We start from the raw sequence: 27687 nt of genomic DNA, 5'->3' as shown, positions 1-27687 counted from the left end.
ACAACTTGAAAACTTTCGGCGGAAGTTTTCAAGTTGCAATCCATTTCGACCCTTTCCACCCATGCGCAGAGACACTCGTCGACAGTTTTACTACATTAGGTGGCAATTTATAGCAAATCTGGACCATTATGAAATGTTTGCGTTGACACTGAAATGTTTTTTTTTTTTTAACTTTTGAAGTTACACAACTGAAATCTGCGTGATACTTCCCCTTGTGTAAGTATGTAGAGATGAGGCTCATACTTTCTGCACGATAATTTGAGAGAATTTTAAGCTGGAGATTAACCTAAACATTGTTCATGGAATTAACTATCGTTCTGTAGAAATCAAAACTGTATATTTTGTTTCAGATTTTGCCAGATGGACAGCTTCAGATATTTTTACTATCTTTCTTTATTTCTTATTAGCTACATGTATATAACAGCTCTAAGGCAACAGATTACAACTGGGAGTGATTTCAGAAATAATTGACAACAACACAGAGCCAAATGGGCTCTTCAAAGAGCACTGATGTCAAAGTTAAAGCAAGATGTTTACACGCGTGGCGAAGAGAAACCAATGAAACGTGTCTATAGAGATATTAATATATAAGCAACACAAATGCAAATAGACAATGCAATCTTTATTTGCTCAATTAAAATGGGAGAAAATGCAATGCCAAAAAAATCGATTCTTAGAATACATTGAAGAAAGAGAAAAAAAACCCGATTTAGGTATTTAGCAAAATAAAATGAACCGTTGGGTTTTCCAGTTAGCTTACAGCGTTATCACAAACTGAGTAGGATTTTTAGTTGCAAATGACGTTCAAATTGATCCAAATAAGCGCCTTCTTTCAGATATCGTATCTCGAAAATGAATTCGGTGCCCTTATTTTTTTTACATTTCTGACATGGGTAATTTGTAAACTAGCAGTGGTGAAGGTGAAAGCTAAAAAAAAAACAATGTTTGGAGATTTTCTCGCGAACAGCCTTAATTTTTTTAGCTTTACTAAAAAAAGTTCTCCGTGTTTGAAAACAGTAAAATTGAACATGTCGACGCCATTTGTCGTAGCAATATGACAGCAATTTGGTTCAAATGCGGAGCATTTAAAAAATTGAAACACTCGTTTATTTTGGGAAAGAGCATATATTTACACGCAGCAACTATTTTTGCTCATAATTTCACTTCAATATGAACAAAATTCATCGAAATATAAAGGAAAAAAAAATGCAAGAGAATTGGCGTTAAGAAAAAAATTCATTTTGGCAGGAACTTCTCCTTTAAGCAAGGAAGAGTATTGTAAAAGGGAACTTCTCAGTGAAGACCATGCAGGGTTGATTTGTTCATGCATCAACAGTAAAAAAAAAAAACTGAAAAGAAGTCGTTAATAAAGAATACAAAGATGTTTTTTTCCTCGCCTTTGATGCTCCACAGAATAAGAAGCTTATTTTTTAAATAAAAAACAGTACATAATTATCACACCAACTTTATTTTCTAAAAATCTCAAATACCGTATTTTCTCGATTTCTCGCGATCGAAACTTGGCCTGTTTTTCAAGCGATGGTTTCATATTTTACGTACCTCAGATATATTCTTGAGCTAGAGGGACTTATTTAATTACAACTCTAGATCTACCTTGAAGACACAGCGTTTGATCGAAAAAATATGGTATCTTTGTCGACAAATTTGAAAGAAATGAGAAATAAGTCAAATAATGATAAGCTTGTGTTTTTATAGTAATTTAAGTAAGTAGAGTCTTTATTTAACGAGGGTAGCACTAAAATAGCATAAAAATACTAATTAACAAACCAGTGGCCCTCTATAATTATTAACAATAAAATAAAAAAATACACTAGAATACGAATATTAAAACTATGAATAAATAAATTATGAGACAATATAACGAATAAAAATACAAGAAATACGAGTTAAATATTAAAAAGTCAAAAAGGGTAAAAAGTGTACTTAATTAAATTACAGAATAAAATAATTAATAAGCTGCTGTTCTTTAGCAATTCTCTCCCAAAGAGAGTTCCTAAAAGATTCAAAAGCTACAAAAAAGCAACTAAGCACAAATGCGCATTTTGCTTTAAATTTATTTTCTTGACAAAAGTTTAGAAGATTCTTTAATTGGACGCACCACTGATCTTCCACTACATCAGCATTAGATTTTATTATCTGGGTAGGAAACGTTGGAAGACGCTTCGGTTGTTTACGTATAAACACTGCGGACCGTGGTCAACAGCTATTCTCCGAAGTGGAAGTGCCTAGTGGTGGTTTTCTACCGAGGTTAATATCTACTACTAGCCACCGACACTGAGGTGAATAGTTCTTTTAGTATACACTAAAATAGTGAGATAAAAACGCGAAAGGATTAGTTTTTAAAAAATTATTCGATCTTGCAATGATTTCCGTTTTCTGGCGCTCTGGTTCGGAGGTAAAAAGAAAAGGATATCCGGAGTTTGAGTAGCCAATCAGCACGCACCAAAAACACCATCCACTGTTTTTTAGTATACACTATAGAGAGCTATTGCATGTTGTAAGCAGCCTTTCAGGCTCGGCCACGGTTTTTTGGTATTCGGTATAGGGGGATTTTATGTTTCGTTTTCGCTGGCCGTTTGGGTTGGATATGGTGGGATTGCGTTCGGCCCCTGTCTGCCTGCTGCTCTCCCTTTTGCTCGACGGACAAGACGGATAGAAACATTACCAGTGAAAATGTGTTGTTTTCTGTTTAAACAAAATTTCAGACATTTTGGTATTTCTCATACAACTGATCAACCCCAACTCTTATTTTAAACCAGAAAAGAGAAAAAATAAGGAAAACCGTTTTATTTTTCAAGAAAAAAATCGGCTACACAGTTGAACCATTTAAATGTTTTTTGAACATCTTTTCGTCAAATTTGAAAGTAATTGAAGTGGAGGAAGCTTTAAAACAATGGCTCTTAATTTATTGCTGTTGTACCACGCTTATCTCGTTAAATGCAATTGAAGTAAGCTCTCACTAGTAACATCTAGTTCAGAATAAATTCCGGCTGTCCACGTTTTACAGACATAAACGCTCTAGAAAACTGTCATTTGTTTCTTGCATTTGACTGTGCAGGTTTCTTTTCCCAAAAAACAAGATCGGTCCGAAATTAAACAATCACAAAGGATTTCTTCTTTGTGATGACCTAAATATGAAACCGGTTTGCACAATGACGAGGAAATGAACCGCTTGAACCACTAAAAACGAACCACTTTATAGAAATATAGTGTTTCGCTCGAGAGTGTCAGCAAGACATCGATCGAGGACATTTTAAACCATTATGGGCAATTCCTTCGACACATCTCGTAGTTCTGGCTCAGGGTTTACTGCGTCCCCTCCGGGCACCGTCTCCACAGCTTTACAAACGGCTGTTCTGAGCCCCACGTTCGTAGCAAACTTGCTCGGAAACATATGTGTTTGGCTGGCCGTTTCTCGCGTTCGCTCGCTCCGAAAAAAACCGAGCAGTTCTATCCTCGCCAGCTTAGCAGTGTCCGACTTTTCCTTGCTGTCGTTCCTTCTCTTCCGTTTGATTTGGCTGTACGACTTCGAAGCAGCGAACAAAGTGTGCGAACATTTCTTGGTGCTATTAGGAGCACTCTCGTATGTCAGCATTTTTCACATTTGTCTTCTCAGCTGCGATCGCTACATTGCCATCATTTATCCTCTGAGGTACAAAGCAATCCTCACCACAACACGAGTCAGACTATCATTGTTGGTTGCCTGGGGTGCTCCGGTGATTTCTATAGTGGTCCTGCCCTTATTTTATGGCGATAGCGGCCACTCTCGGTATAGGACAAGCATCATTGGTTGCTCCGAGTCCACCGACGAACCGTCCTTGTTGCATAAAATTCATCTTGCCTTCAATTTCACCCTCTTCGTTGCAATTCCTTTTGTGGTGATGATATTTGTGTACGGTCGTATCGCCAAGATCTCCTGGTCTCAGAGCAACCGAACTGAACCGGGCGAACATTTGAATCCCGTGACTGCTGAATTAAGAAGGAAGAAGAGGAAAGAGATGAAATGGATGAAGACGATAGGTAAGAATAGACTGGCCTGAGGTTTAGTACTACTGATGTTATTTTAATTCCTTATAATTACCTACTTTCGCTATTGTACAGTGATTTCAGTAAAGGTCGCTGTTCATAATTATAAGTCCAGGGCCGTAACTAGCAAGAGGTAAGACGAGGCACTTGAATTGCCTCGTCTAGATTGAAAACAAAAGACGTTTTGCTGGGAAAATAATCCCCAGATGAACAAGATTGTTTTTTTTTTTCTGAAATAAAAACATTCAAAATGTCTCTGAAAGAGATTCTAGATTTCAAAATTTTCTGGAGGCCATGCCCCGAACCCCCTCGATCTTGCCTCGTCTTGGCAGTCTGTCCCCTTCTTCCTGTGGTTTCTCCGTGTCACGTCGCCTTCCTCTGTCGAATCATGAGTCGCATGCTTCATCATGCTCCGCCACATGCACGTAATTAAAAACACGCGTTATCATTGCAGCGAGGCGCGAGGACAATACACTCATCCGGCTCTGCCTACGTAAGGACGTGGGAGTCGCTGATTTTTATGCAATTTGTAGTGCTTGGCAATACTGGTTAAATTGGCTTTAAGTTAGTAAATAACATATCTGAGTCTGTTTGATTTGTTCGAGGAATAATAATGCACGTGACGCTTATGTAAAGTAGCGAACGCGAAGCACAGGGTAAAATTGCCAGACGAAGATCGCGCGGGAATGGTTTTGAAACAATTCGCGTTCATAACGCGTCAATTTGCATATGAATGAAACACGTGTATTCATACCTCCTTGTCCAAGAAAATCCAACCCATTCTCGAGTTGCCCCTCGCTACAAATTCATAAAAATCAGCGCGTCCATCATCTATGCGCTCACAGAACCGGGCGAGTCTATTGTAGGGCTTTCCACAAGTTGCTCGAGATTTCCCAAAAAGTTGCCCGTAATTTCTCAAAAAGTTGCTCAAAAGTTGCTGCAAAAATTCAAAAAAGTTGCTTCTGACAATAAAAGTTGCTCGAAAGTTGCTCCAAAAAAATCCAAAACGTTGCTTCTAAAAAGAAAATTTCTCTAAATATATGCTAATTTCCCTTTGAGGGTTAGATTCATAAGCAGTTTTCTGCAATTTTACAGCAAAAAAGTATCTAATTAACATATTAAGGAGAAAATTTGTTAAATAACAAGGTTTTCTTTAATTGAGAAAAATCGCGAAGATATCGATGACGTCATGTTAGCTGGCGGCATAATGAGGCGAAAGTTGAAACGTCTTTAGATGTTCCTCGAAAATCCTCGGCAAACTTCGTAAATCTTCGGAAACGTTCGTATGCCCTTTGAACAACACTCGGATAATCTTCGGAGATCTTCGGTCTGGAAATTGCACAAAATGTAACAAGTTGCTCGAGAGGAAAAAAGTTGCTCGAAGGGGAAAAATTTGCTCGAAATATAAAAAGTTGCCAAAAAGTTGCCGAGCAACTTGTGGAAAGCCTTAGTCTATTGTATTCACATCTCCGCTGTAATCCTACATCAAGACTTCACCCCCTTCCACTGAGAGCAAGTCTAAGTAACTTGTTAAACCTGTTTTGTTCTTACAGTAATGGTGATTGGCGCGTTCGCCTTCTGTTATCTCCCAGGATTCGTTTGTGTACTGCTCACAATCAAACTCGGTCCAGGCCTCGTTCCTAACCCCCTCCGCTGTGCTTTTGTTGTGATGATGGGGATAAATAGCGCTCTTAATCCGATCATTTACATGTTCAGATCCAAGGAGTTCAGGATAATGTTCAAGAAATTATTCAGAGGTGGTTCGGTTAGTCCCAAGATTGAAGGCAATGTCAGCGCACGTGGTGATCGGTCCCACCTGGATGCTTCTGTTTGGGAGCGAAATGACCGTCTGCCATCGTTCCTGACTGTTCCAACTGAGAATGTGACAGTCTTGAGTTCTCGCAGACCAAGCTCGGAAATTTCTGTCGAAGGGTGTGTCAGCGACCTAAACGCGCCTTCACTGTTGATAACAAAATGTGATTTATTAGAAGTGAGACCAAGCTCGGAAATTTCTGTCGAAGGGGTGTGCGCTACGCGCCTTCACTGTTGATAACAAAATGTGATTCATTAGAAGTGAGACGAAGCTCGGAAATTTCTGTAGAAGGGGATGTTAGCAATCTAAACGCGCCAGCACTGATAATAACAAAATGTGAGTCATTTTGAGTCCAGTGAAGTGAGACAAGCTGTTGTTACGAATCGAAGAAGAAAAGTAAAAACGCCATCTAATCTTTCTATGAAAACATCAATCACAGGAAACCCATACAAGTGGTGTGACTGTTTGCGAGTTAAGTACTTCAGTTATTGTTTTTTTTTTTCATCTTATATGTTTACGATAATAAGACTTTCTCCTTTGTCCCATACATTTGTCACACCGCTTGTATGGCCTCCTTCCTTCGTATTGAAATGGGAAGGTGAAAATTTACTCGTCGGTATAAGTTTTACATTTTCTTGTTAAAAAATTTAAAGAAATCCATGTAAATTTGGTAACAGAAACCTGCAAATACATGTACGTGTAAAAGATTTGAACATAATATGTAAATAACGCGTAAATGAAAACAAAGGGCTCTCTTAAGCACTGTAAATAACCTGTTACCTAGTGGCAGAAGCGTGTAATTAGTAGTAAATTCCAAGTACCTTCAATACACATGAATATACAGATCAGTGAGATATGAAGGGTTAAAATGGGTGCTATCCACAAGTAAGGACAGAATCAACAAGATAAACGAGGGGTCTGCACAAAAATATAATACAAATGAAGAATTGTAGATAACAGGTAAATAAGAAAGAGGGGCCTGTTTACAAACCTGTAAATAACATAAAATGAGAAATCCGGGCCTCTAAAAACCAAATGTATTTTAAATGGATAAATGATAAATAAATGATAAATAGGGAGCCTGCACAAAACAAAACAAAAAATAGAAAAGAGAACTGTAGATAACAGGTAAATAAGAAACAGGGGCCAGTTTAGAAACCTGTATATAACATTAAATGAGAAATCCGGGCCTCTAAAAACCAAATATACACATTTCAAATTCTGTAAACAACATGCAAGTTACTTTTCAACCGTTGCGACCCACCTAAAGTTGTGACCCTCGGAAAGTAGAAATAGGAAAAAAGCTGCTAAATGTGAAAGTAATGGGAGTCGTTTTTTTCGGAAGTGAAGAAAGGAAATTTTAAACGCTCCATGAGAATTTTGTTTTTATAACAAATACGTTTTGATAAGTTGTTTTGAATTCGCCTGGCCCAAAGAACAGATTTGACTTTCACTGGTTCAGTTAGGTTTATATCAGGCTACACAACTAATATCCCCCCTTTGTACGTTTGTGCCTGGTATTTATCGTAGGTGTTATCAATTTAAGTTTATTCCAGTGAAGGACTGTTTTCCATATTCAAATTAACAATTTTGGTTTAGAAATACCCATTCCGATGATGTCTTACCCTACTGTTGTTTCGGAATGCTTTTGGTTGAGAAGAAATTTTATACCTGTATCTTCTCCTCACACCTTGTGTTTCTCATGTCAATAGTCAAACAAACAAACAAACAAACAAACAAACAAACAAACAAATATTTGTCACTTATAACGAAAATAAAATTTAATGTTTAAAACTCTTACCATTTCAAAAACTAGTTTAACACATGGGTTTAGGGTTTAGCCGTTCTTCAGTGTGTTAAAAAGGCCTTTGAAGAAGCCCACACTGACGAAAAGCTAAGCCCGAAACGTCTGCGTTAAACTATCTATTTTTGACGCTGAATAGAGTTTTTAAAAATATACTTTTGTTTATTAACTTTCCACTAAACTCTTGCATACTTAATTTATTTCACCTTCAATAAACCTTTCACATATTATTGTACTACTACGCTTTTCATATATACATAACTTGTAAAGGAACTCTTAAGGGGGTAGGAGCCCATCCACAAACCAAATGATATATAATGTAGCGTAAACTTCCGACACCAAATGCAGCCTCTCAATAGTGCCTGCTTCCCTCCCTTTTCCTCTCCTCTCCTCCCCTCCGCCTATCTTTTCCTCCTAGGCCCAAACCGACTCGATCGAAAATAACATTTTCAACCAATGGAGAATCCGTTTAAAGGCAAAGAGGGGAATTTTAAAACAGAGTATTTAAGGTGATATTTTTCCGTCACACGTTTTAGCACGGTTCTTTTGCCACCTTTTCTTAGCTTAAAAATTAAACTACAACCCCCATCCCCCCATTTTATTTTCCATAAAACTTTAAATATTCCCCCCCTCTCCCTCCCCCCAAAACTAACGATCCCTAAAGGCTACTAACAACGATGTTGTGCTGTTCGGAACTTTACGGCATGCTAATACTATCAAAATCACTGTAAAACTGCCGTTAGGAACTTGAATCGGTGGCGGCACAATTATTTTCACGTGATTGAAAAAAAAATAATTATTAAGTTTTTACACAGGTAGCCCAAGCTCGATATATGAGTACAATAAATATGACCTTTGCATTGTTTCGTAATTCGATCGATTTGCATATTTATAAGGATTTGTATGGGGAAATAAATCTAGCCGAAAAGAACGAAAAAATATCCGTTGAATTACAATAAAAAGTACTCACCTTAACTCCTTTGTTGTTCCCTTTGTGTGCTGTGAGGTTTTTTTACCGATTTAGCGCGATTCCAGTGAGTTTTAGTTCCACTGCCTATATATAGAGAGGAAGGCAGTGGAACTAAAACTCACTGGAATCGCGCTAAATCGGCTATAGAGAGGAAGGCAGTGGAACTAAAACTCACTGGAATCGCGCTAAATCGGCTAAAAAACCTCACAGCACACAAAGGGAACAACAAAGGAGTTAAGGTGAGTACTTTTTATTGTAATTCAACGGATATTTTTTCGTTCTTTTCGGCTAGATTTATTTCCCCATACAAATCCTTATAAATATGCAAATAGATCGAATTACGAAACAATGCAAAGGTCATATTTATTGTACTCATATATCGAGCTTGGGCTACCTGTGGTTTTTACAACACGTTTGGTAAAGTCTTCCCTATTAAGAGCGAATTTTTCCCGTGACCGAGTGAGAGGTGGTACAAAATTTTAAACAAGCCTACCCTCAATTTTTTTTCAGAGATACCTTATGGTGAGTCGATCAACGTGCTATGATTTTTTCTTTAAGAGCTATCTTTGTTTGGCAGAAAAAAAATAAAAACTGTCACGCCTGCCGACTGCCATGAAATGGTCGAATTTCATACCACGATTAAGAGCATAAGAATGATGCTGCTCACAAGCGCAAAATAAAGCAGACTTCTCTCGATTTTGTGTATTTGTTAAGGAGGCATTTACAAATGATTTGAGTCTAAGAACAGTATTGCAAAGATCGATTTGAATATTTAGAGCCTGTTTAAAAATTACAAAAATTTGATTGCTTAAAAATCTCATTTTGGAGCATTTTTTCAAAGAACTCTTTTCCTATGCGGTATAACTCAGAATCACTTAAGACTTGGGTTTTAATAAGCGGAAATGATGTTCTTTTTAATGGTATAAAAATCAGCCTTGGGCTTTTAATTGCTACGAAGAACTTCCCCTTTTAATTTGGACGAAATCACAACACCGACTTGTCAACAACCGCAAATAATCGAATAAGGTTCGAATTACGCTTTCCCTTCTCAAAGCCAAAATTCCGACAAAATCTTATTAGTAAACACCCTATTTGATCCAAAACTCAATATTTAGCTTACCTGGCGTAACAATTCGTTGAAGATTGCTTTGTATCCTACTTTTGTTTCAAATACGTTACCAGCACTCGAACGGTGTTTATCAAATCACAGTATTCAGAATTCCCGAGAATTTCAAATCAGCAATAACTTTGCCAGAACGTCCTTGAAAAAAACCACCGCATTCCGGTCTTCACAGTTCCAACCACATTTAGTGAAAACGGCCAATTCATAGAAGAAACTTGCTTCACAGTTTAAAAACCGCGTTTTGGCCGTTGTTTTTGCAGAAGATCAACTAGAGCGAAAATGGCGGCTTGACATCTGTCACGCAATGATATGTCACTTGAGGGGAGGTTACCCATTGAATTAAATTTGGTGGGCTATGTACTTTGAGAAAAACCGTAAACTTTCGGTTATAATCCTTGGATTTATACAACTTCGTACGTGGTTTTGGTGGGGCTTAATATAAACGTAATGGCACATAAACGGGGTAATAAAAAGTCTAAAAACCCTTTCAAAAAAGTCACGGCATATGTAGATGAAAGTACGTTTTCACGTTAAAAAAAAAAAAAACACACATAAAGATACTATAGAAAAAAAATTATTAAACCTGAAACGGGGAAGGTCACTGAGTAACTGTTGCCGTTGTTGTTGCATTTTTAACGGAGTACTGCAGCTGTATTTTTGGTTGTTTTGTTTTTTCGAAGTAGCTTTTATTTTTTTATTTTTTGGTTTTATTTTGGGGAGGGGTTTTAACGTCAAGGTCTGGCACGGATTAAAGAAAGGGGTCACATATTTTTTGTTTTAACAAAGTGGAAATAGCATTTTTAAATATCAGAGATTCTATTTAAAAATCAGAAAGGAAAAATAAACTAGATTAGGTGCAGCTCTAACAATATAATGAGCGTCGCGCCATAGTTTCCAAAGCAAACAAGAACTGATAATTTATTTTGTTGATTCGTGCTTTTAATAAGTAGAGAATTTTACAGAGTATAGAATGGAAATCAATTACTCTTTTCAAAGATTAGTTGGGGGATACTGCCTCCAAGATATGCGAAGTCGAGCTGCGGAAAGAAGTTCTGTTATACTCCCTCTGCGTTCATATCATTTTAGCGCGGCATCAATCTTCAATGTACCTTTGAATATTTCGGACATTACTATCTGCCCAGCTCATCGGTTTTCTCTGGGCAATGGATGGAGAAGAGGTTCGCAACGGTGCCGCGTTCCCGCAGAATTATTGAGGCATGCCAAAAAAGGGAAATCACGCAAGTCTGACCGCGGAATCAACACCCGGGGGGACTGTATGAAACGGACGGGGATGCTCGTCAGAAATTTTGAAAAGAACCCCTAAAAGAGAACAATCTGGGTGTGGCTCTAGCTTTTCTTGACCCCTAGACGCCTCCAAAAAACTAAAAATAGAATTGCTATTTGTATATTTCTGCGTGTATAACCCTGAACGAGACCATTTTGGCTGAAAATATTGCTATTTTTTCGCGGAAGACCCTAAGTGAGACCAAATATCAAAAATTTATACCCCCGTCACTTTCATAGGCGAGTCCCCCCCGGAAATCAACAAAGCGCTTTTGAGAACGATCTTTCGACGTACGGGCATATTTGTCCCTGCTGGGTCTGGTAAGTCTGCGATTTTTGTTAATTTTCTATAGAAAGTACAGTCGAACCTCGATTATCCAGATTTCCGATTGTCCGGAATTCCAATTTTTCATAAATATTATATTTAAGACCAAACTCTTTCAAAATTTAAATGCCACTTTCTTCCTCCAGAAACTATGTAATTATAATCGGAATCGTAAATTACCCAATAAGTGAAGCTTCGAAGGATAGAAACTGTGACGCCTCGAGTGCGCTATGTTCATGAATGAGCGTTATCGTCATCGAATTCGAGCTAGAAGGGGTTTATTGTAAGTCAGTTCTCAGTCCGTTTAATATTGTGGTTATATAAAATGCGATATTATTAAGTTTAAAAAGGAGAAACCTAACACAGTGTGATTTGTTCTTTTTCTCTGTTTTAGTCTGATAAATTCTGGCAACGGTGGTGACGGATATATATAAAATCGAGCTTAGCGCCGTCTGATAACAAATGTCGATTATGTAACGTTTTCCTGACGTAATAATATGCTGAAACAGCACCGCATTCGAGTGAATGCTAGCCTGCGCGGCAGGCGTAAAAAGGGAAGGGAAAAAGACGGGGAAGAGGGAACGCCTGCCTTAAGAACCCCCTACGTTTTTTTCCCTCTTTCTCTCCCCTCTTCCCAGCTCCCCCTCCCCCCACCCCCCCCCCCCCTTTCCGACGATGCAGGCCTATGTGAATGCAGTCGAACATTATCGCGATCCCGTTAAAAGTGTGCGGGGCGTTCCTAGTTATCTCGTACTGATAAGTTGATCACCCCCCCCCCCCCCAAAGTAAAATGAATAAAAGTAAAAACGTTTATGACAGACTCCTCTGTGTATTGGAAGCGGGAAGGGTGAACTCCCATATTATGGTTAAGTTACGGATTTTGGTCACACATATAGGGTGTTCAGGACGTGGCAGGCTGCCTGTCAGTTTAACCAAAAAGGTTCCGTTTTGAGCTGCACTCAAAGTAAAACATACTCTCGTGATTTGTTGGCAGTCTTCAGATCATTGATAAGACATAGAAATGGTATCCGGCTCCGGGGTCAAATTAAAAATCTTTTACCACGCCCAGATGGGGTTCCGTATAATAGTATTATAATTTTAACAGGAATAAAAAGCCTGTACAAATTACCGTACCGTTGGTGCTAGATGCAGTGCTTTTTCAAGTCTGTACATCTTGATTATTTTGTATTGAATAAATAAAAGGGAAAATGGAGTTCAAAAAGCGGCTTTTTTATGACCGAGTGAGAGGTTGCACATGTGGACGAACAAGAGAGCATGAGAAAACTTTTAAAACGTGAATTCGAGTTATCGGGAGTCGACTGTATCTAAATGGCAGTTGAAAAATGCAGACTTTGAAGGGATCCCCCTGTAAAGTACCCACCCACCCCCCGGGAGTTCGTGACTCCATTGCGTGACAAATACGAAGGTTCACGAGCAATGACATGCAACCGTTCTTTGAATTTCACAACATCTCATTTGAGGCTTAAAACGTCGTTAAGTGAATCTGTTCATCGTGTTATCAAGTCCCTTGCACGAATTGAATGGCTGTATGGAACCTGAAATGTGGTTAAAATTGTCAAGAAATACCATGTTTACGAGGGCCTTTGCTAATATCGACTGATTGTATCATAAGCAACATAGCCGCTTGCCCGTGCAATTTGCCGACAAAAGAATGTCAGGAATGGGGAAAAACAATGTTTTACCACTGCTTTTGCAAGGTAAGAGTAAAATATTAATAAATAAACTCGTGTGTAGCTAAATGAAAAGATTGTGTTCGAATTTTGGCTAAGTGTACTGCGTAATTCGATTATTTGCTTTGTTTACATAAGTCACTGTCGAGCGATTTCTTCGAAGTAGGACGGTCTATTTCTTGGATAAAATCAAAAGCCCAGAGCAAATTTTTATATAATTAAAAAGTACATCATTTCTACTTATCTAAGCCAAAGTTTCAGGCGAATCCGAGTTATACCGCATAGCAAAAGTACTTCGTGAAAAACGTCTCCAAAATGAAATCTGTAAACAATGAGAAAATGGCGATTTTTAAACGCCTGCCTGGATTTCATAGTTCAGTTGATTATCCTTATTTTAGACTCATAACATTCGTCAATGCCTCCTGTACAAATATACAAACTTGAGGAAGGTCATCTTCAATTTACGCTTTTGATGAGCTAAGTTCTTGTGACCATATTCGTCGCTCTTGTTTCGGCCATTTTATGTCGCCGGGCACTCGTTACAGTGTCTGAATATTTTCTCGAAAATTAAAATAGATTTAAACGAAAAAAATACACCACGTTTATCGACTTACCATAAGGTATCTCTGAGCCAAAAATGAAGGTAGATGACTTTGGAAGTTTGTACCGCATATTTTTGTTTTCACGCGGTCTACAAAAAAATTCGCTCTTAACTATTTAAACTCATTTATATAGCCATCTTGACTCTGAGAAGTAAAAAATTCGTCGAGTATCGTGTTTTCATCATTATCACTGAGGGATCGAAGGATAGTCCTTGGCTTTAACTGTTTCCTGTACACTTCTTTTTCATTATCATCTATTTGTGAGATTTTCAGAATTTCTGGAGTGGCTTCCAATAAAGTAAATGCTCCAGATTGGCCGTTGAAAAATCTGAAAATATAACAAAGAACAAACGCATTCTATAAGCTTTCTTAAGAACTACAATTACTGCGGCGTCTTTTTCCTGTAGAAATTTAATTGTATTAATCCACGGTACTATTTTCCATGGTTCTATTTACGCGCGTCTTTTTAATTTTCGTGCGCAATTAACAACCAATCAGAGACACTGTAGGAATCCTGACACGTCCCCAGTCGTCTCCATATAGCACGCGGCAAAGGGAGAAGCTCGTGCGACTTCACCGCGGTCAAACGTCACAGACAGTTTTACTTTCTATTTCAAGGAATTTTGTTTGTATTAAAGAGCAAGTAGGATGCTACTAAAAGTGGTAACGGGGAGCCGGGAACCGGGAACGACCGGGAACCGGGAACCAGAGTCTGGGAACGAGTGTACAGCGGTAATCCGTATAAAAATTCAAAATGGCGGACGAAAACACGGAAAAGGGTCTGGGAACTAGTGATCGAACTCGATCGTCGGAGCAAACAGCAAGATAAATCGACTTTTCGTGTGTTTTTTTCGCTACGAAGGTGCTGTTTAGGCGGAATTTTGGAACGAGTTGCAAGGTAGGTAAATGATCATTAATATTTTCTTAAATTCAAAGATTTTTCCTGGAGTTGTAATTAAACGTGTGCAAAATCTGGGCAAGGTAGATAAACTGGATTTTTGGTAGACTTTTTTAGAAGTTCGATGATCATGACGCGGCAATACTACGCGTACCAAACCAACTGTTCCACGAACAACCAAGATTTCTTTATAGATGGTCGGTTCTTTTCTTTTCCTGGGCTAAGTTCTGTTCATGTGATACATCTTGGCGCACTGTGTATAATTTGCGCCGACGAAATGCCGAAGGCGAAAATGATCGAATCTGGAATATTCCATTCTGGTGAATTAACCGAACTTCCATCCGCCGTGCATCTAAAATGCATGCTGATATCAGCTGCTGTTGTTAAGCAACAATAATAGAGATAATAGAGAACTTCTGTCACACACACTGACAAGGTTGTAAACCTCATGTCAGCAGGACATGCAACTGTGTATAAGAAAATTTTTAGACAGTTTGGCAATGGGAGAATTTGTGTGTCTTTTGATTCATACTATGGCAAGTGCAATTGTGAATCTTGAGGAATGCTTAACAAAGTTCAAGCACAATTCTTCACTTGGAAATCACCAATTTACTTGTTGAAATACTTTTACGATGTCAATTAATGTTTATCTTGTGGCCAGTAATAGAAAACACAAAACTGCTAATAAGGCCATGCAATATTTTCTGAAAATTTCCAACACCCCTCCCCGAACCACCAGTCGCTAATGCTATAAAGGTAAGCTCAGGCTTGATGGGCCACTGGGCTCAAACGCAGACTTAACCAGCAGCTGTGATGCCATAACCCCTATTGCAATCATGATACAAAGTGATCATGTACTTCTCACAACAGATGGTATCTTGGACTTTGCATGTCAATTTGTTCCATTATTGAAAAAAAAAATAACTATTTGGTGATGGCTTTTCACCAGTTTATTGTATGCTGTTATATTTCAGCACACTGATCATAGCTGAATTTCATTTTTGCAGGTTCGGCAGTTGGCTAAAGGACAACAAATAGATACCAGTGTTTATCTACTGCAAAATGAAAATAAAGTGGAAATTCTCTTTTTCTCATTTTGTCTGCTGATCATTTTGTGTTTTGTACAAGTGACTGGGATGTTCTTTCCAGCCCACAACTTTTGACGGCCTCGTGCAAAGCTCAGTGTGTTGCATTACAATATATTTCTGTATCATAATATGTTTTTGTGAATCTGTAAATGAATTCAAAACACTATGTGTCTTGTAAAAATGACCATGCAGTAGGACAACACAACACATCATTGGTAAGCAGTTTGTTATTTATGGCAGGCATCCAGTTTTATTTTTTTCACTGTGATATGAATTCGGAATGAATGCATGCAGTTGGGGAAAGACATATACAGAAAATCAATATTCACAACATTGCAAAGTTGTCTTTATTTCAATGTCCATCCTAACACTCCGTGGATGTTGCAAAAAGGGTAAATCATTACAATTAGACACCCCTGGAGAACCGTACTTTATAATTTACAGTACAGCTTTGATAGCACATGTTAAATGTAAATTTTTCTTTTTATGCAATACCATGTGTATGAAGAAAAAGTGATTTTCAGGGACAATGATGAACACTGTATTATACTGAATAGCATCTTGGAAATGCTACAAATATTCAGTATGGCCTACAAAAATTGTTTGGTTCAAAAGCAAAACAAAACTCACCATTCATATTACTAGCTAACAACCTAGAAATGCCAGAAAAAACTGTTTTTAATTCAAGAGATAGATGTACTTGGGAACTTCGTTAACGAGAGTTGGACAATGCATAAATATGACTCAACAATTTACGAACGTATGATCGATCGGATAACAAACCAAGCCAATATATATCTGCTAATGTTACACAACGCATAGGTTCCATCCTGTCAAATGAAACCAATCCCGCAACTATAGTGGAAAATAAAGCATATTATGACTTACCCTACTATTCGACTGTATTTTAATAAAACAATTTGATTTTCGAAATGTACTATTTCGATCGAAGCTATTGATCAGCGTGCAAGCTCCTTGCTCCCACAGCCGTCCTTTGCGTTGCGTCGTGTGTAAATGTAGATTCGAATACTGGCCTTGCTTGAAAGATTCCTTCTAGAAAGAAACAACAATTCGTATTCTTCTAATACACGTCCATAAGTTCGCATTACAACTCGAAAACCATCGCTCTGTCTGCGTGTTTTTATACACGATCGGTGAACCAAAAGGCGGCTTCCCATTTGTTGAAATTGGCCCTGTTCAAATATATTGGGATTATCCTGGTCTGGTAACACTATAAAGCATTTGTTTCTGTCTTTTCGTCCGCCATTTTGAAGTCTTATACGGATTACCGCTGTACACTTGTTCCCAGACTCCGGTTCCCGGTTCCCGGTCGTTCCCGGTTACTGGTTCCCCGTTACCACTTTTAGTAGCATCCGAGCAAGTATGAGCCAGGATAAATAAAATAGTTGCTGAGTAAAAATATATGCCCATTCCCTCGAATAAGCGAGTATTTTTACTTTTTAAACGCTACGCAAACGAACCGAATGTTTTGACAAATGACGCCGACACGTCCGTATTTACCTGTTTTTAATCACGTACAACTTTGTTTTAGTAAAGCTCCAAAAAAAATTAGTAAACCATCAGAATACCGGTTAAGAGGGTCTGAATGGGGGGGTCCACATGTCGGTAGTCGGTTAAAATTTTATTACTTTGTCGGTTGTCAGTTATATTTTTCGCCTTTTGTCGCTAGTCGGGTATGAATTGGAGGGTTCTCATGTCGGTAGTCAGTTAAAATTTAATTATTTTGTCGTTTGTCGGTTATATTTTTCGCCCTTTGTCGGTAGTCGGTTAACCCCATTCAGACCCTCGGTTAAGTATCGATCTTTGAACAGTGAAAGTAAGAATCTTATCTTTGAAGTACTTTCAAGTTGTTTTTTTATATATGTCTGAATTTATCAAAACCGGGTCAAAGAAAAGTGACGTCAGAATTCTTGAACAAGTACGTTACTGCGCGAATTGGCTTAAAACGCCACAAGAAAGGGGAAAAAAAAGAAATACAGCGCTGAAAGGTAGAGAAGAGAGAGGAGAAGAAAAAAAAAAGACTGACATTCCCTTTAGTTTTTATATCATGGAGTTTACAGCGATTTGCGCTTAAAACGGGGCAAATTTCCTTGACCTGGTTTTGATAAATTCAGACATATATATTTCTATCGTTTGACCGCGGTCGAACGCGCGACATCGATGTGGAATTGTTCGACTTCAACCTCGATCCCAGGCTCTTTCTACTTTGCTTCTGTTGCTGTCGACGATTAAGGAGGAAAAGGAGAGAGAGTCTGGGATCAAGGATGGTTTGACCCAGGTTAATTTCGAACGTCTCTCTCTCTCTCTCACGAGGCGGTTGAGATAATCTGCTGGTCAAATGCTCTCATATTTTTGAATGATGTATATAAATATTTTTAAAGTCTCAAATCTTTTTGTAGAAGAGACGTCATAGATTTTTTGACTTACTTGAGTGCTGGCTGGACTTGGTATTTATGCGTCGGGGTGGGACTGTAAAAATTTCCATTTCCCGTCACGAAGTAATGCACGTTAGAGTGCTCTTCTTTGAGGTGCTGCAAATAATTATGATAGAAGTGTCTCAAGTCATTGTTTTTTATTGCTCATATCGAGACGACCACGAGTTAACAAAGACTTCATCAAATTCCTTACTTGGACACAGGGAGAAAAGGGAGGAACACGTGAATTCTGGTATACAAATACGAAGTAGTTTCATGCAGTACTATCATTGACAGATAAACAAGCTTTCTGAACCTGTCTCATTCCCAGTCGCCCGTACGATAGAAATTTGTTTCCAGCTCTTACCGGTACAGTCAACTCTTTCTAAGACGGACACAGTCGGGACTAGCTCCAATGGTCCGTCTTAGAGAGGTGTCCGTCTTATAGGGAGTTAAGATGCAGTAAAATGACTGAAAAAAGGCAGGGACAGGAACAACACCTGGTGTCCGTCTTAGAGAGGCTAGGTGTCCGTCTTATAGAGGTGTCCGTAAAGAAAGAGTTGACTGTATTTACATTCTCGTTCCCCATGGTCGACTAAGCTGCAGATCATTCGTTTTTTAGTTTTCAGCTCCCATCCTAGCCTAGAAAAACCTGTGGATAAGGCAGCGAAGACGCTATCCCTCGTGATCAACCGAAACTACTGTTCGGGAATTCTGCAATAACTTAAGAGGTCCTCCTTTATCTCCGGTCGGAATCACCCGCAAAATACGCACCACATTCAGATCTTCGCAAAAGGACAACCTCGGACGCTGTTTTTGTTGACAACAGTTATATTTTTGGTGAGAATCCTCACCGTTTTTCAAAGATTTCATAAACCAGATTTTCCAGCAAATGGAAAATATCATGAGATTAATATTTTAGTCTGGTGGACGATGTATCTCGAGAGGGCTTCAAAAATGATTCCGGCGAGATGCCGCCTTAAAGCCTGGGCCAAACGAGGATGAGGGTTGACTCTCATAAGAGTTTTCATCAATTATCATCAACTTGCAATTGGGCCAAACGAGAATGAGATTCCGTTAAACTCTCATCGACTCTCGTCAACAATTTGATACGTTCAAAGTCGATGAGAGTGAACGAGAGACGATGAAAGTGCATGAGAGTTCCATGCCAAACAAGAGCGAGAGTTTGAACTTTCATCAAGTCTCATCCTTGTTTTTGCCCGGGCTTAACTGTACTGAACAAGTACGCTAAATACCATGATACGTCACTCACCTGTAGATTATGATCGTGGCCGCTGAGATAAGCCGTGACGTCATTCTCTTCCAGCATTGGCTTAAGCTTAGATATAAGATACGGAGTACTGCCGTGTACACCGGCTGATAGGACTGGATGGTGTCCAGCCACTATGAGGTAGTCCGCTCTGAAATTTAATTTAAACAAATGTTAAATGACTGCGCGCCATGGTCACACTTAGCAGCCGACAAACGCAATGTTGGATCGCAATTGGGGCAGATAACTACCTTATGGTTATTTTCTTTTTCGCGGAAACTTAATTTTGCGAAAAGGGAACGGGCATAATTTTCGCGATTTGGTCATAAATACGCAATTAACATAAAATAATACAATAAAAAGTTTTAAAAATATTTTTTCGCTGGTCTTTAATTTCGCGATTTTTTTAAAACCTCGAAAATCGCGAAAATTAAGCCCCGCGAAAATAAGATACAGAGTTACAGGTTAAGGTCTACGACGTTATTGCGTCCAGCTTGTATCGTTATGACGTAACTGTTTTACCACTCCAATAGCAGCTGTTTCTAGCCAAGTCGGCCGCTTTAATACTATTCCAAGTCTCGATATTCCATATTCCTGTATTCTATTTAAATAAATATTTTCCTTACTGATTTCTACACATGTCCTATTTCTGTCAGTTGTGAGAAAGTGGTACTTGACAATGCAAATGAACTGTACTCACGTAGAATCTCTGAGCGTTTCTTCGATCCATTTAAGCTGCTCCTGCTGACTCGGCAAATTCTTTAAATTTCTCTGACTATACAGAAGAAGAAAAATCGTGAAATGAGCATTTGAACCTGACGCGTTTCTGTTTTTCGACATTGAAAACGTACCTTAAAACTCTAGCGCGCTTAAACGGTGGGTTCAAAAGTCAATGTTCTTTGAATGTATTAAACATAACGTACTGACGTTGGCTAGAGTCCATACTCTTGCCATCTTTTGGCCCGAAACACTCATACACTCACGGCAGCTTCTATGCACTCTTATCAATTTGAAACTACTCAATTTTTTTTATAAAATTTGTCAAGAGACTCTAGTTTGGCCAACTCTCGCTGTGAGATGAAGAAAGCTTTTACAGTACAACTCTCACAACTTTCTTGCATCGGTGCCGCTTTCGAAAATATTTCTGATATCCTCGTGTGCCCTATCTCCAGTAATCACCTTTACAACTGCAGCTTTTAATAAGTCCCTACCCTCCAAAGTCCTTAGATAATTCAGATTTGCACTGATCCCCTTTATCTCATAAGCAGCCAAGCTCTAGGCTGATAAGCGCGAGAGAATTATCTTCTTTAAATAAAAGCTGCTGTAAAATCATTGCGTCAGAGAAAAGGTTGCCTTTAAAAACTTTGACTGTGGATTTACACCGACGAAGATATTACATATTTTTCTCTTCAGTCAGAAAAAATGCTGCGGAGGCCCGGCCATCATTGGTCCCGAAAAAATTGAATTAAAACTCTAAAGGAGAATTATCTGGGCGCGGCTTAAGTTTTTTTGACCATTAATAGATACCCACAGATTTTTCAGGTTCGACCTTAAACGAGAACTTGACGGCAAAAATGTTCTATCTTAAACACCCAAAATGAGACCGAAATCCGTTATTTGCACCCCCAAACGAGACGACGAGCCTTCCCGTCCCTTCATATGGGAGTCCCCCGGGGGTATTTAGTAGAATAATTAAATTCGACTTACTGTCTACAGCAGAGCAGTGTTGTATCTATCATTACTAGTTGGACTGTTTTGGATGACCCGGGTATCTTGAAGACTGAAATTAATAGTTAACAAAATACGCCGTTAACGGAAAGTTCACATATAACGATACCAAACTGATGAGAATTGAGGAGTATACAAACCCATTAAATTTTGGGGGGTTTTCAGATGGCTTACATGAGAACAGGTTATATTTGGGGTGGGGGGAATCAGAATGACGCGCGCGTACCACCCTACCGGTATTGGAGGGAGGGGTGGGGGTTTGAAGGTTAAATGCCGCAATGTGACGGTCGCTAGCTTGTTCTAATAAAGTTTTAAAATTCATTAGACCATTTCATGTTTGATGGCAAACTTCTGTTGACTTTGTCTAAGTAGACCATTCACGCCGAGTTTTTTTTTAGAATTTTTTTCGCACGGAAAATCCTTTCCAAATGTAACTCCAAACGGATTTGAAACACATAATTCCTTCTAAAATAATAAGCCTCCCCTGAGACTTTTTAACCGGATTGATATAATAAATAGCACTTTTCGATTGCATTTGTTAGTCAATTTAACCCTTGTTTGACAGTCAACGATTTGTAAACTTATAAACAAAAAGCCTTGATGATTGACCCCATCATGACCTTGCATGTGGAAAGCGGTTGTTCTGTGGTTTGTACAAATACTACGAAATCACCGCAATCGGAAATTCCCTCAGAGATTTTGTGTGTATTCTGAACACACGGATATTTTTAACTTGAAAATTTTGGTGTATCTTTTCACAGTTTTCGTCGATGCTATTTGCATGTTTGGTCGGCCGCACGAAAGTTAGCTATAATCTTCTTACTTTTCAATCCTATAGAAATGTTAGGAAAAAGGCCTCAAATTGTCAATTTCCGTTCACCAAAACACGATAAACGGAATTTCTCTAAAGTACTTCAAGAAACCCAGCTGGGATAATTGGCACGGTAAAGGTGCTTGCTATAAATGGCACACGACAAATCTCCACTGGTATTTCCGCTCGATGTTTTTGCGTCCTGTTTTGACCGACCATAGAACAACCGATTAAATTTCCACACCCAAATGGTAAACAACCGCTGTGTTCTTGTTATCATTATAATTATTATTTTAAAATTCTTACCTTTACTGTAAAAGAAATCTGGAAAGTGCCAGCGACGGGAGATCTTTGTGTAAGCTATCTGTGCAGACACGTTTGAGGCGTGGTCATGATTTCCAGCAATCATGTACCACGGGGCTGCTTTTAGGGTGGGGTTCGTGTACACGTGCTCAAAGGTTGTAGTAAATCGTGGATCGTCCACTGTCTTAACGCCTTCATAATAAAAATTGTCGCCTAATCCAATGATGAATTTTACTTCTTTTAAATCGGCATACTGGAATTAAATAAAATTAAACACAATCGTAACATTAATATTTTTGACAACTCTATACTTTGGCTGTCTAGCAATTTTGGTAAAATAGCTAGACAGCTAAGCCCTGGACGCGTCCGGGTTTCGAATACAAAAACACTCTAAAATAACATTAACGCAGTTAACATTTCGAAATACATTACTTATAAGAAACCAATCAGAGAACGATTAAATTCCTTTTACTTCTTGGCTGTCCTTAACTGATGTTTATTGAAAACGCCCCCGTAACTACGGTTTGCAAAGTAATCACAAAAGACATTTCACATCGTCGTTCTCAATTTAATGCAACTTAAATATGTCGGACCTTTTAAAGGCTTTCGTGCCCATAAACGAATATTATATTTGCTTACTATAAAGCAGTAAATGGTTGTTGTATTTGTGTTTCTAAATCATTTAATTTTTTTGTGACGGATGAAGTTGACAAATGTGTACAGACCTTTTAGTACTAATTGCCAAACGTTTTTCTGCTAGCCAATCACCGCTGACAGATTTCAACGTATTCTAAACAACAGAGAAATAACTGAAAATAATTACTCAAAATTTATTACTTATTCTAAAGTGCTTCTCAGAATATTTGTTCATCTGTTAACCCTTGAATGATGGCATATGACATCTGACTTTGGTCATTTTTGCCGTCATAACAATTAAGAATCACTAAGAAAAAGGCAAACAATAATATGTCTACGCAAGCTTTTAAACGAACAAAACATAAATACTCTCTTTATATTTTAAATCTTGCGCAAGCTTTGAAGTACGGTTCTTTTTTTCAATTAGAAGTGTCCCAACGTAGTCTAAGCAACGAATCTCAGAGCTTTTAAGATGGATAAGTCAAACCTCGTAAAAATGTTAAAAACGCGCGCCATTTTGTTTTAAACTGGGACGAACGTCTGTTTTAACTGAAATGTAGATAATTTTAAATCCATTTTTCTCTGGCGGGGTCAGCTTGAGAGCTAAAGTTTTGGTAGGTTTTTGTTAGCTGTGCTTAAACTGTTACCATCTCTTTGGTAACTTTATTTTTGCCTGTTTGTTCGAATGTTCGGCGGAAACCATCTTAAGCTGTTTACTTGATGCTAATGGGTGACCGAATTCAATGTTTGCACAGCCGAAAAACTCAATTCATTTCTAGCGACTGTGGTCGCTTTACGGCTGACTACCAACTGTCATAAGCGTCTTTACTATTCAGTAAAATTCAAACATTCAAAAAAAAAAAAAAAACTCAGATTATTACTTAATTACAACGCACTCAAGGACACAGGATAATTGAAAAACGATTTGAAGGTGTTTTAAGTGGTTCAGTCCCATTAAAAGAAAAACATAGCAGCTCAGTGTCGAAAAATTGAAATATAAATGTCGGGTCCGATATTAATTTATGTTACTTCGTTGATTCTTACATAAATTTTTGTTGTTAGTGTAATAAACTCGCTATATACGGAGGATCGCCCTTCCTTAGTCGCTTTTGCGCCTCAGTTGATCGTTAAAAAAAAATAAAAAACTCGTCCCTGCAAAATACTCTTCTGGCACCCAGGGTAACGGAAGCGTTCCCAGACTTGTCTGCTTAGGTTTAAAATATGCAGCTTACATTTGATCCGACTAGTCTGTGATATACAAACGATACAAGCGAGAGTCAACTCACTAGACCCGACCGACCGCGTACTTCAAATTAAAGGGACTATGTCACGGATTTTACTAGATTTTTGGAACGCCAAAATTTTGATTTGTGTCGCATAAAATCTGAAAAAATAGTCCATTTTTATTAAAAATTGCTATATAAGAGCACTGAAGCTGTTAACTAGCATTATTGGCTGCGAATGGCGCGGATGGAAACGGATTTTAATTTGAAAACGTTAGGCAAACGTTTTCAAACTGTTTCCGCGCGTCTTCAAAAAAATCGATATGTAGAGCCGTAACTTGATTTCTATCCACAAATTATGTTTATATCTTCCTTTAGATGTTCAAAGATACTGTTTTTGCTGCCTTCCACTAATGTCAGAACAGTTTAGACCAAAAATTCTGCGAAATCTCCGTGACATAGTCCCTTTAAACGTCAATCTAGCTTAGTAAAGAAAGGAATTTCTTGACTGATCTCAGTCAGTTTACGTGCCAGGTTCGAAATATTAATTTTCCTGACAGATTTCTACAACTCCTTTTATAATGCCTGTTCTAAGAATTTGGTAGGGTAAGCACATCAAGATAACATTGCTTGGTATAAAGTTGACAAAAGAGAAATGCAATGAGGTCTGGGGGTCGAAAGAGTTCAGTTTCAATGCAAACCTTTTCTAGAATTTTCAGCTTTGTTCTTGTAATTTTTTACTCTGAGGTACATCATAATATACAAGTGTAATCCGGTATAAAAGCTACCAGAGACTGAGGTCAAGATTGATGAAAGGTGGGAGTTTTCAAAATCGCTAAATTTAGCCATGGGTCAATTAATTTTGCCACCCACTCAAGTAAGACTCTTTTAACGCGCTTTCAACGTACTTAGTTTTCACTCCGTTAAGGTAAAGCTTTTAAGTTGCAAAAAATTATTTTGCTCTGCTCTTTTCAATTTTGAGGATACATTTCTGGTTGCTCGTCGAATTTTGGGTTGGCTACGCGTCACGTGACACCAACATACAGATGAATAGATGAATCTTAAGACTATTCAGGGCTTAAGGCCCGTTATCACAATTCTTTCCTGTAAACCGCAATGCTTTATCTCGTAACCAGATGGTAATAAAACGACATGTCAAATGCGCATTGTAAAATTACGGAGCATTGAGAAGATGTAGCTTCAAAATGATACCAAAACGCGAATTCTTTTAAGAAGACGCCGTAATTTAACGAGAAAAATAGGACCAAACAGCTGTTGTGATACAATGAAATAATTAAACAAACACGATTTTAACACATGCATTTTAAAATAATTAACAAGCCTGAATTTGCGTAGTGAAGGAGTTGAGTTGTTGCTAACCCTAGAAAAAATATCTAGCGACATAAAAGTTCCTGTCGCCATTAAAAAAACACACACACATTCCGAAAGGGTAGCAAAATAAATAAAAACGCCAAAGCAGTACGGAAAATTAATCCCTATTCTGTTTTGCTGTGTCATCGACTTTAAAATATTACCTTGCCTTACACTGACAGCACGCATTACTGCATTAATTTTTATTTACGAAAGCTGGGCATATTATGCGATCAGAAGTAAAATACACATTGAAGCGACCTTTTTATGAGTACAATTTTCTCGTAGTATAAAACCACACGTCGCAGCAGTGAACTTCACTGAGCGAATTTTTAACGGGATCTCCAATGAAACCATGGCGACTAAAATTCGAATTACTTGATACTATCTTGTCGTATGTGGTTGTTAAGTGTCAAGGCTAAAGCTGGCTTGTCGAGATTCCAACCACGATTTTTCCCTCCAGATCAGTTCTATACAACAATACTACATTTCTTCTCTGGTATGACGATAGCCCTCTTTTTAAAAGCCCAAATAACTCAGTTGCCTATATTACCCTGTAAAAATTGCTTAATTTTACCACCTTACTAAATATCAGTGTGCAAGTTTAGTTGCATGTGGATCAATTGGTGTTTCGCTAAATAATTGATGAGCTCCCTGATCGCGAATACTACCAATACTTCCGCCGGATTAAGCGCTAAACCGTTCGAATAAACAAATCGTATTCCTCGGGGCGCCTTAGATTCTGAGTTATTTTTCAAATTCATCACAGAAGCTGAATTTTACGTAACGCGCAAGTAATGAGATAACACCTTCACTTCAAAAGTTCTGTTTCATAAGCTACTTCAAGTAGAAACCACCCGTTAAATTTGAATAGGCAAGTACAAGCAACCAGTCATAAAAGAAAAAGCGATCATAATTCTGAGTGAACAAAATCGTCGTGAAGTCAGTTAACGATTCTTTAAACGCCTACCTTTCCCATGACTTTGGCTATCTTCTTTTGCGTGTATGTGGAATACGGTGGAAGTGGGATCCCGCCGAAATCCCCAATCGCAGCGAAAGTGAGCTTCGGATACTCCGTACCGCCAACGAGGGAACATATCTGTAAGAACAGGAACAGTGGCAACAGTCTAACCTCCTCCATTCATCCCTAGCCATGAGTTCGCTCGATCGCCGCCGTTACATTCCACCTTTGTGGCTGGTCATGTTCTAAATGAATTCCCGAATCTTGTTCATGTAAGTTGTCATGATGGTAATTATCATCGCGATGACGTGAATGATTGGTCTTTGCTGCGCATGCGTAGTGCCACCTGTGTCAACAATCCAACAGCAGGGATATTTAATGCATGTGTGCACTTGACACCTCCAAGAACGAACCACGGAATTAATTCGGCGTCGCTAGCGCTGTCGTTCTTATAGCCGAGAAGCACAGCCAAATTTACGAAACAAATAACTCTTGCTTTTACGGCGGGCCTTTCAGGATGGATTGCATTTTTTCTTGATCCCTTAAAAACAGCATTTTTACTCTTGTCCCACATGAATAAATTCAATTTTTCCTAATATTTTCAAGAAAAGTTCCCACTAATAGGACATTTATCGCTTTTTGTCTTAAATGATTCATTTCCAAATAATTATATCCCTTGTTTCCGAGAAATAAGTGACGTCGTTGTTATCTTGCCCCCGAGATTCCCTGAGAGGCCCTCATCACGGACGTTTTGTTTGCTAATATGTTCTTTATGTCCTGCTCTAGCTATGTCCAGCTGCTATTTCTTTTCATTGCAATATTTTGTTCAAGCATTATTAATTCTAGAACGCGATTACATAACTTTATTCTTTAAGATCGTAACTTGTTATTCATAACGTTACCATCAGTCTCTATTGTAAAGCCGCTTTACTGTTAATTGCTAGTCTATAACAACAGATTTTCTTTTCTTTTTGTCTGGCTGGTACACCTTGTGTTTGGTTAAAAAAAGCATTTTGGAGTGGAAAAATTAAACGCTCTAACAGATCTTGTGTGAAGAAAGAAAAAGAACCGCGGTGGTGAAGGAGGACGAGTGAAGTAAAAACCGGAGGAATCATGCCCAGAAGAGAAGCAACACACGGACAACATTAAAGGAACTCAGTCACGGACAATGCAACTCATTTTGAAAAAAACTGGCAAGTTTTTTCAAGTTTGTCAGTCGTAATCCGTCTTAATCTTCGTCAGACGAAACCACCCATGGTTATTTTCGGGTTTTGATTACTCCTTTGTTGTTTTTCTACATTACA

At 38.3% G+C, this 27687-nt stretch overlaps 2 protein-coding genes across 2 annotated transcripts; one reads left to right on the top strand and one right to left on the bottom strand.

Moving 5' to 3' along the window:
* The first annotated feature begins 3284 nt into the window (after window positions 1–3284).
* LOC144648222 (trace amine-associated receptor 1-like) lies at window positions 3285–6097 on the top strand. Its single transcript, XM_078507838.1, has 2 exons — window positions 3285–4041; window positions 5601–6097. Exons 1-2 carry the CDS (start codon window positions 3285–3287, stop codon window positions 6095–6097), a joined length of 1254 nt encoding a protein of 417 aa, XP_078363964.1.
* Window positions 6098–7640: 1543 nt separating this feature from the next.
* On the bottom strand, window positions 7641–26686 carry LOC144651782 (tartrate-resistant acid phosphatase type 5-like). Its single transcript, XM_078511771.1, has 8 exons — window positions 26393–26686; window positions 22196–22445; window positions 21058–21130; window positions 20051–20125; window positions 19354–19501; window positions 18094–18197; window positions 13771–13987; window positions 7641–9070 (listed from the first exon to the last, which is right to left on the bottom strand). Exons 1-7 carry the CDS (start codon window positions 26561–26563, stop codon window positions 13771–13773), a joined length of 1038 nt encoding a protein of 345 aa, XP_078367897.1. The 5' UTR covers window positions 26564–26686; the 3' UTR covers window positions 7641–9070.
* Between the last annotated feature and the right edge of the window lie 1001 nt (window positions 26687–27687).

This window comes from Oculina patagonica, chromosome 4 (assembly GCF_052425735.1).
Source record: "Oculina patagonica isolate OP01 chromosome 4, crgOcupat, whole genome shotgun sequence".
Classification (NCBI taxonomy): Eukaryota; Metazoa; Cnidaria; class Anthozoa; order Scleractinia; family Oculinidae; genus Oculina; species Oculina patagonica.
Note: the sequence above shows the minus strand (reverse complement) of the source record. Positions and strands in the feature narration are given on the sequence as shown.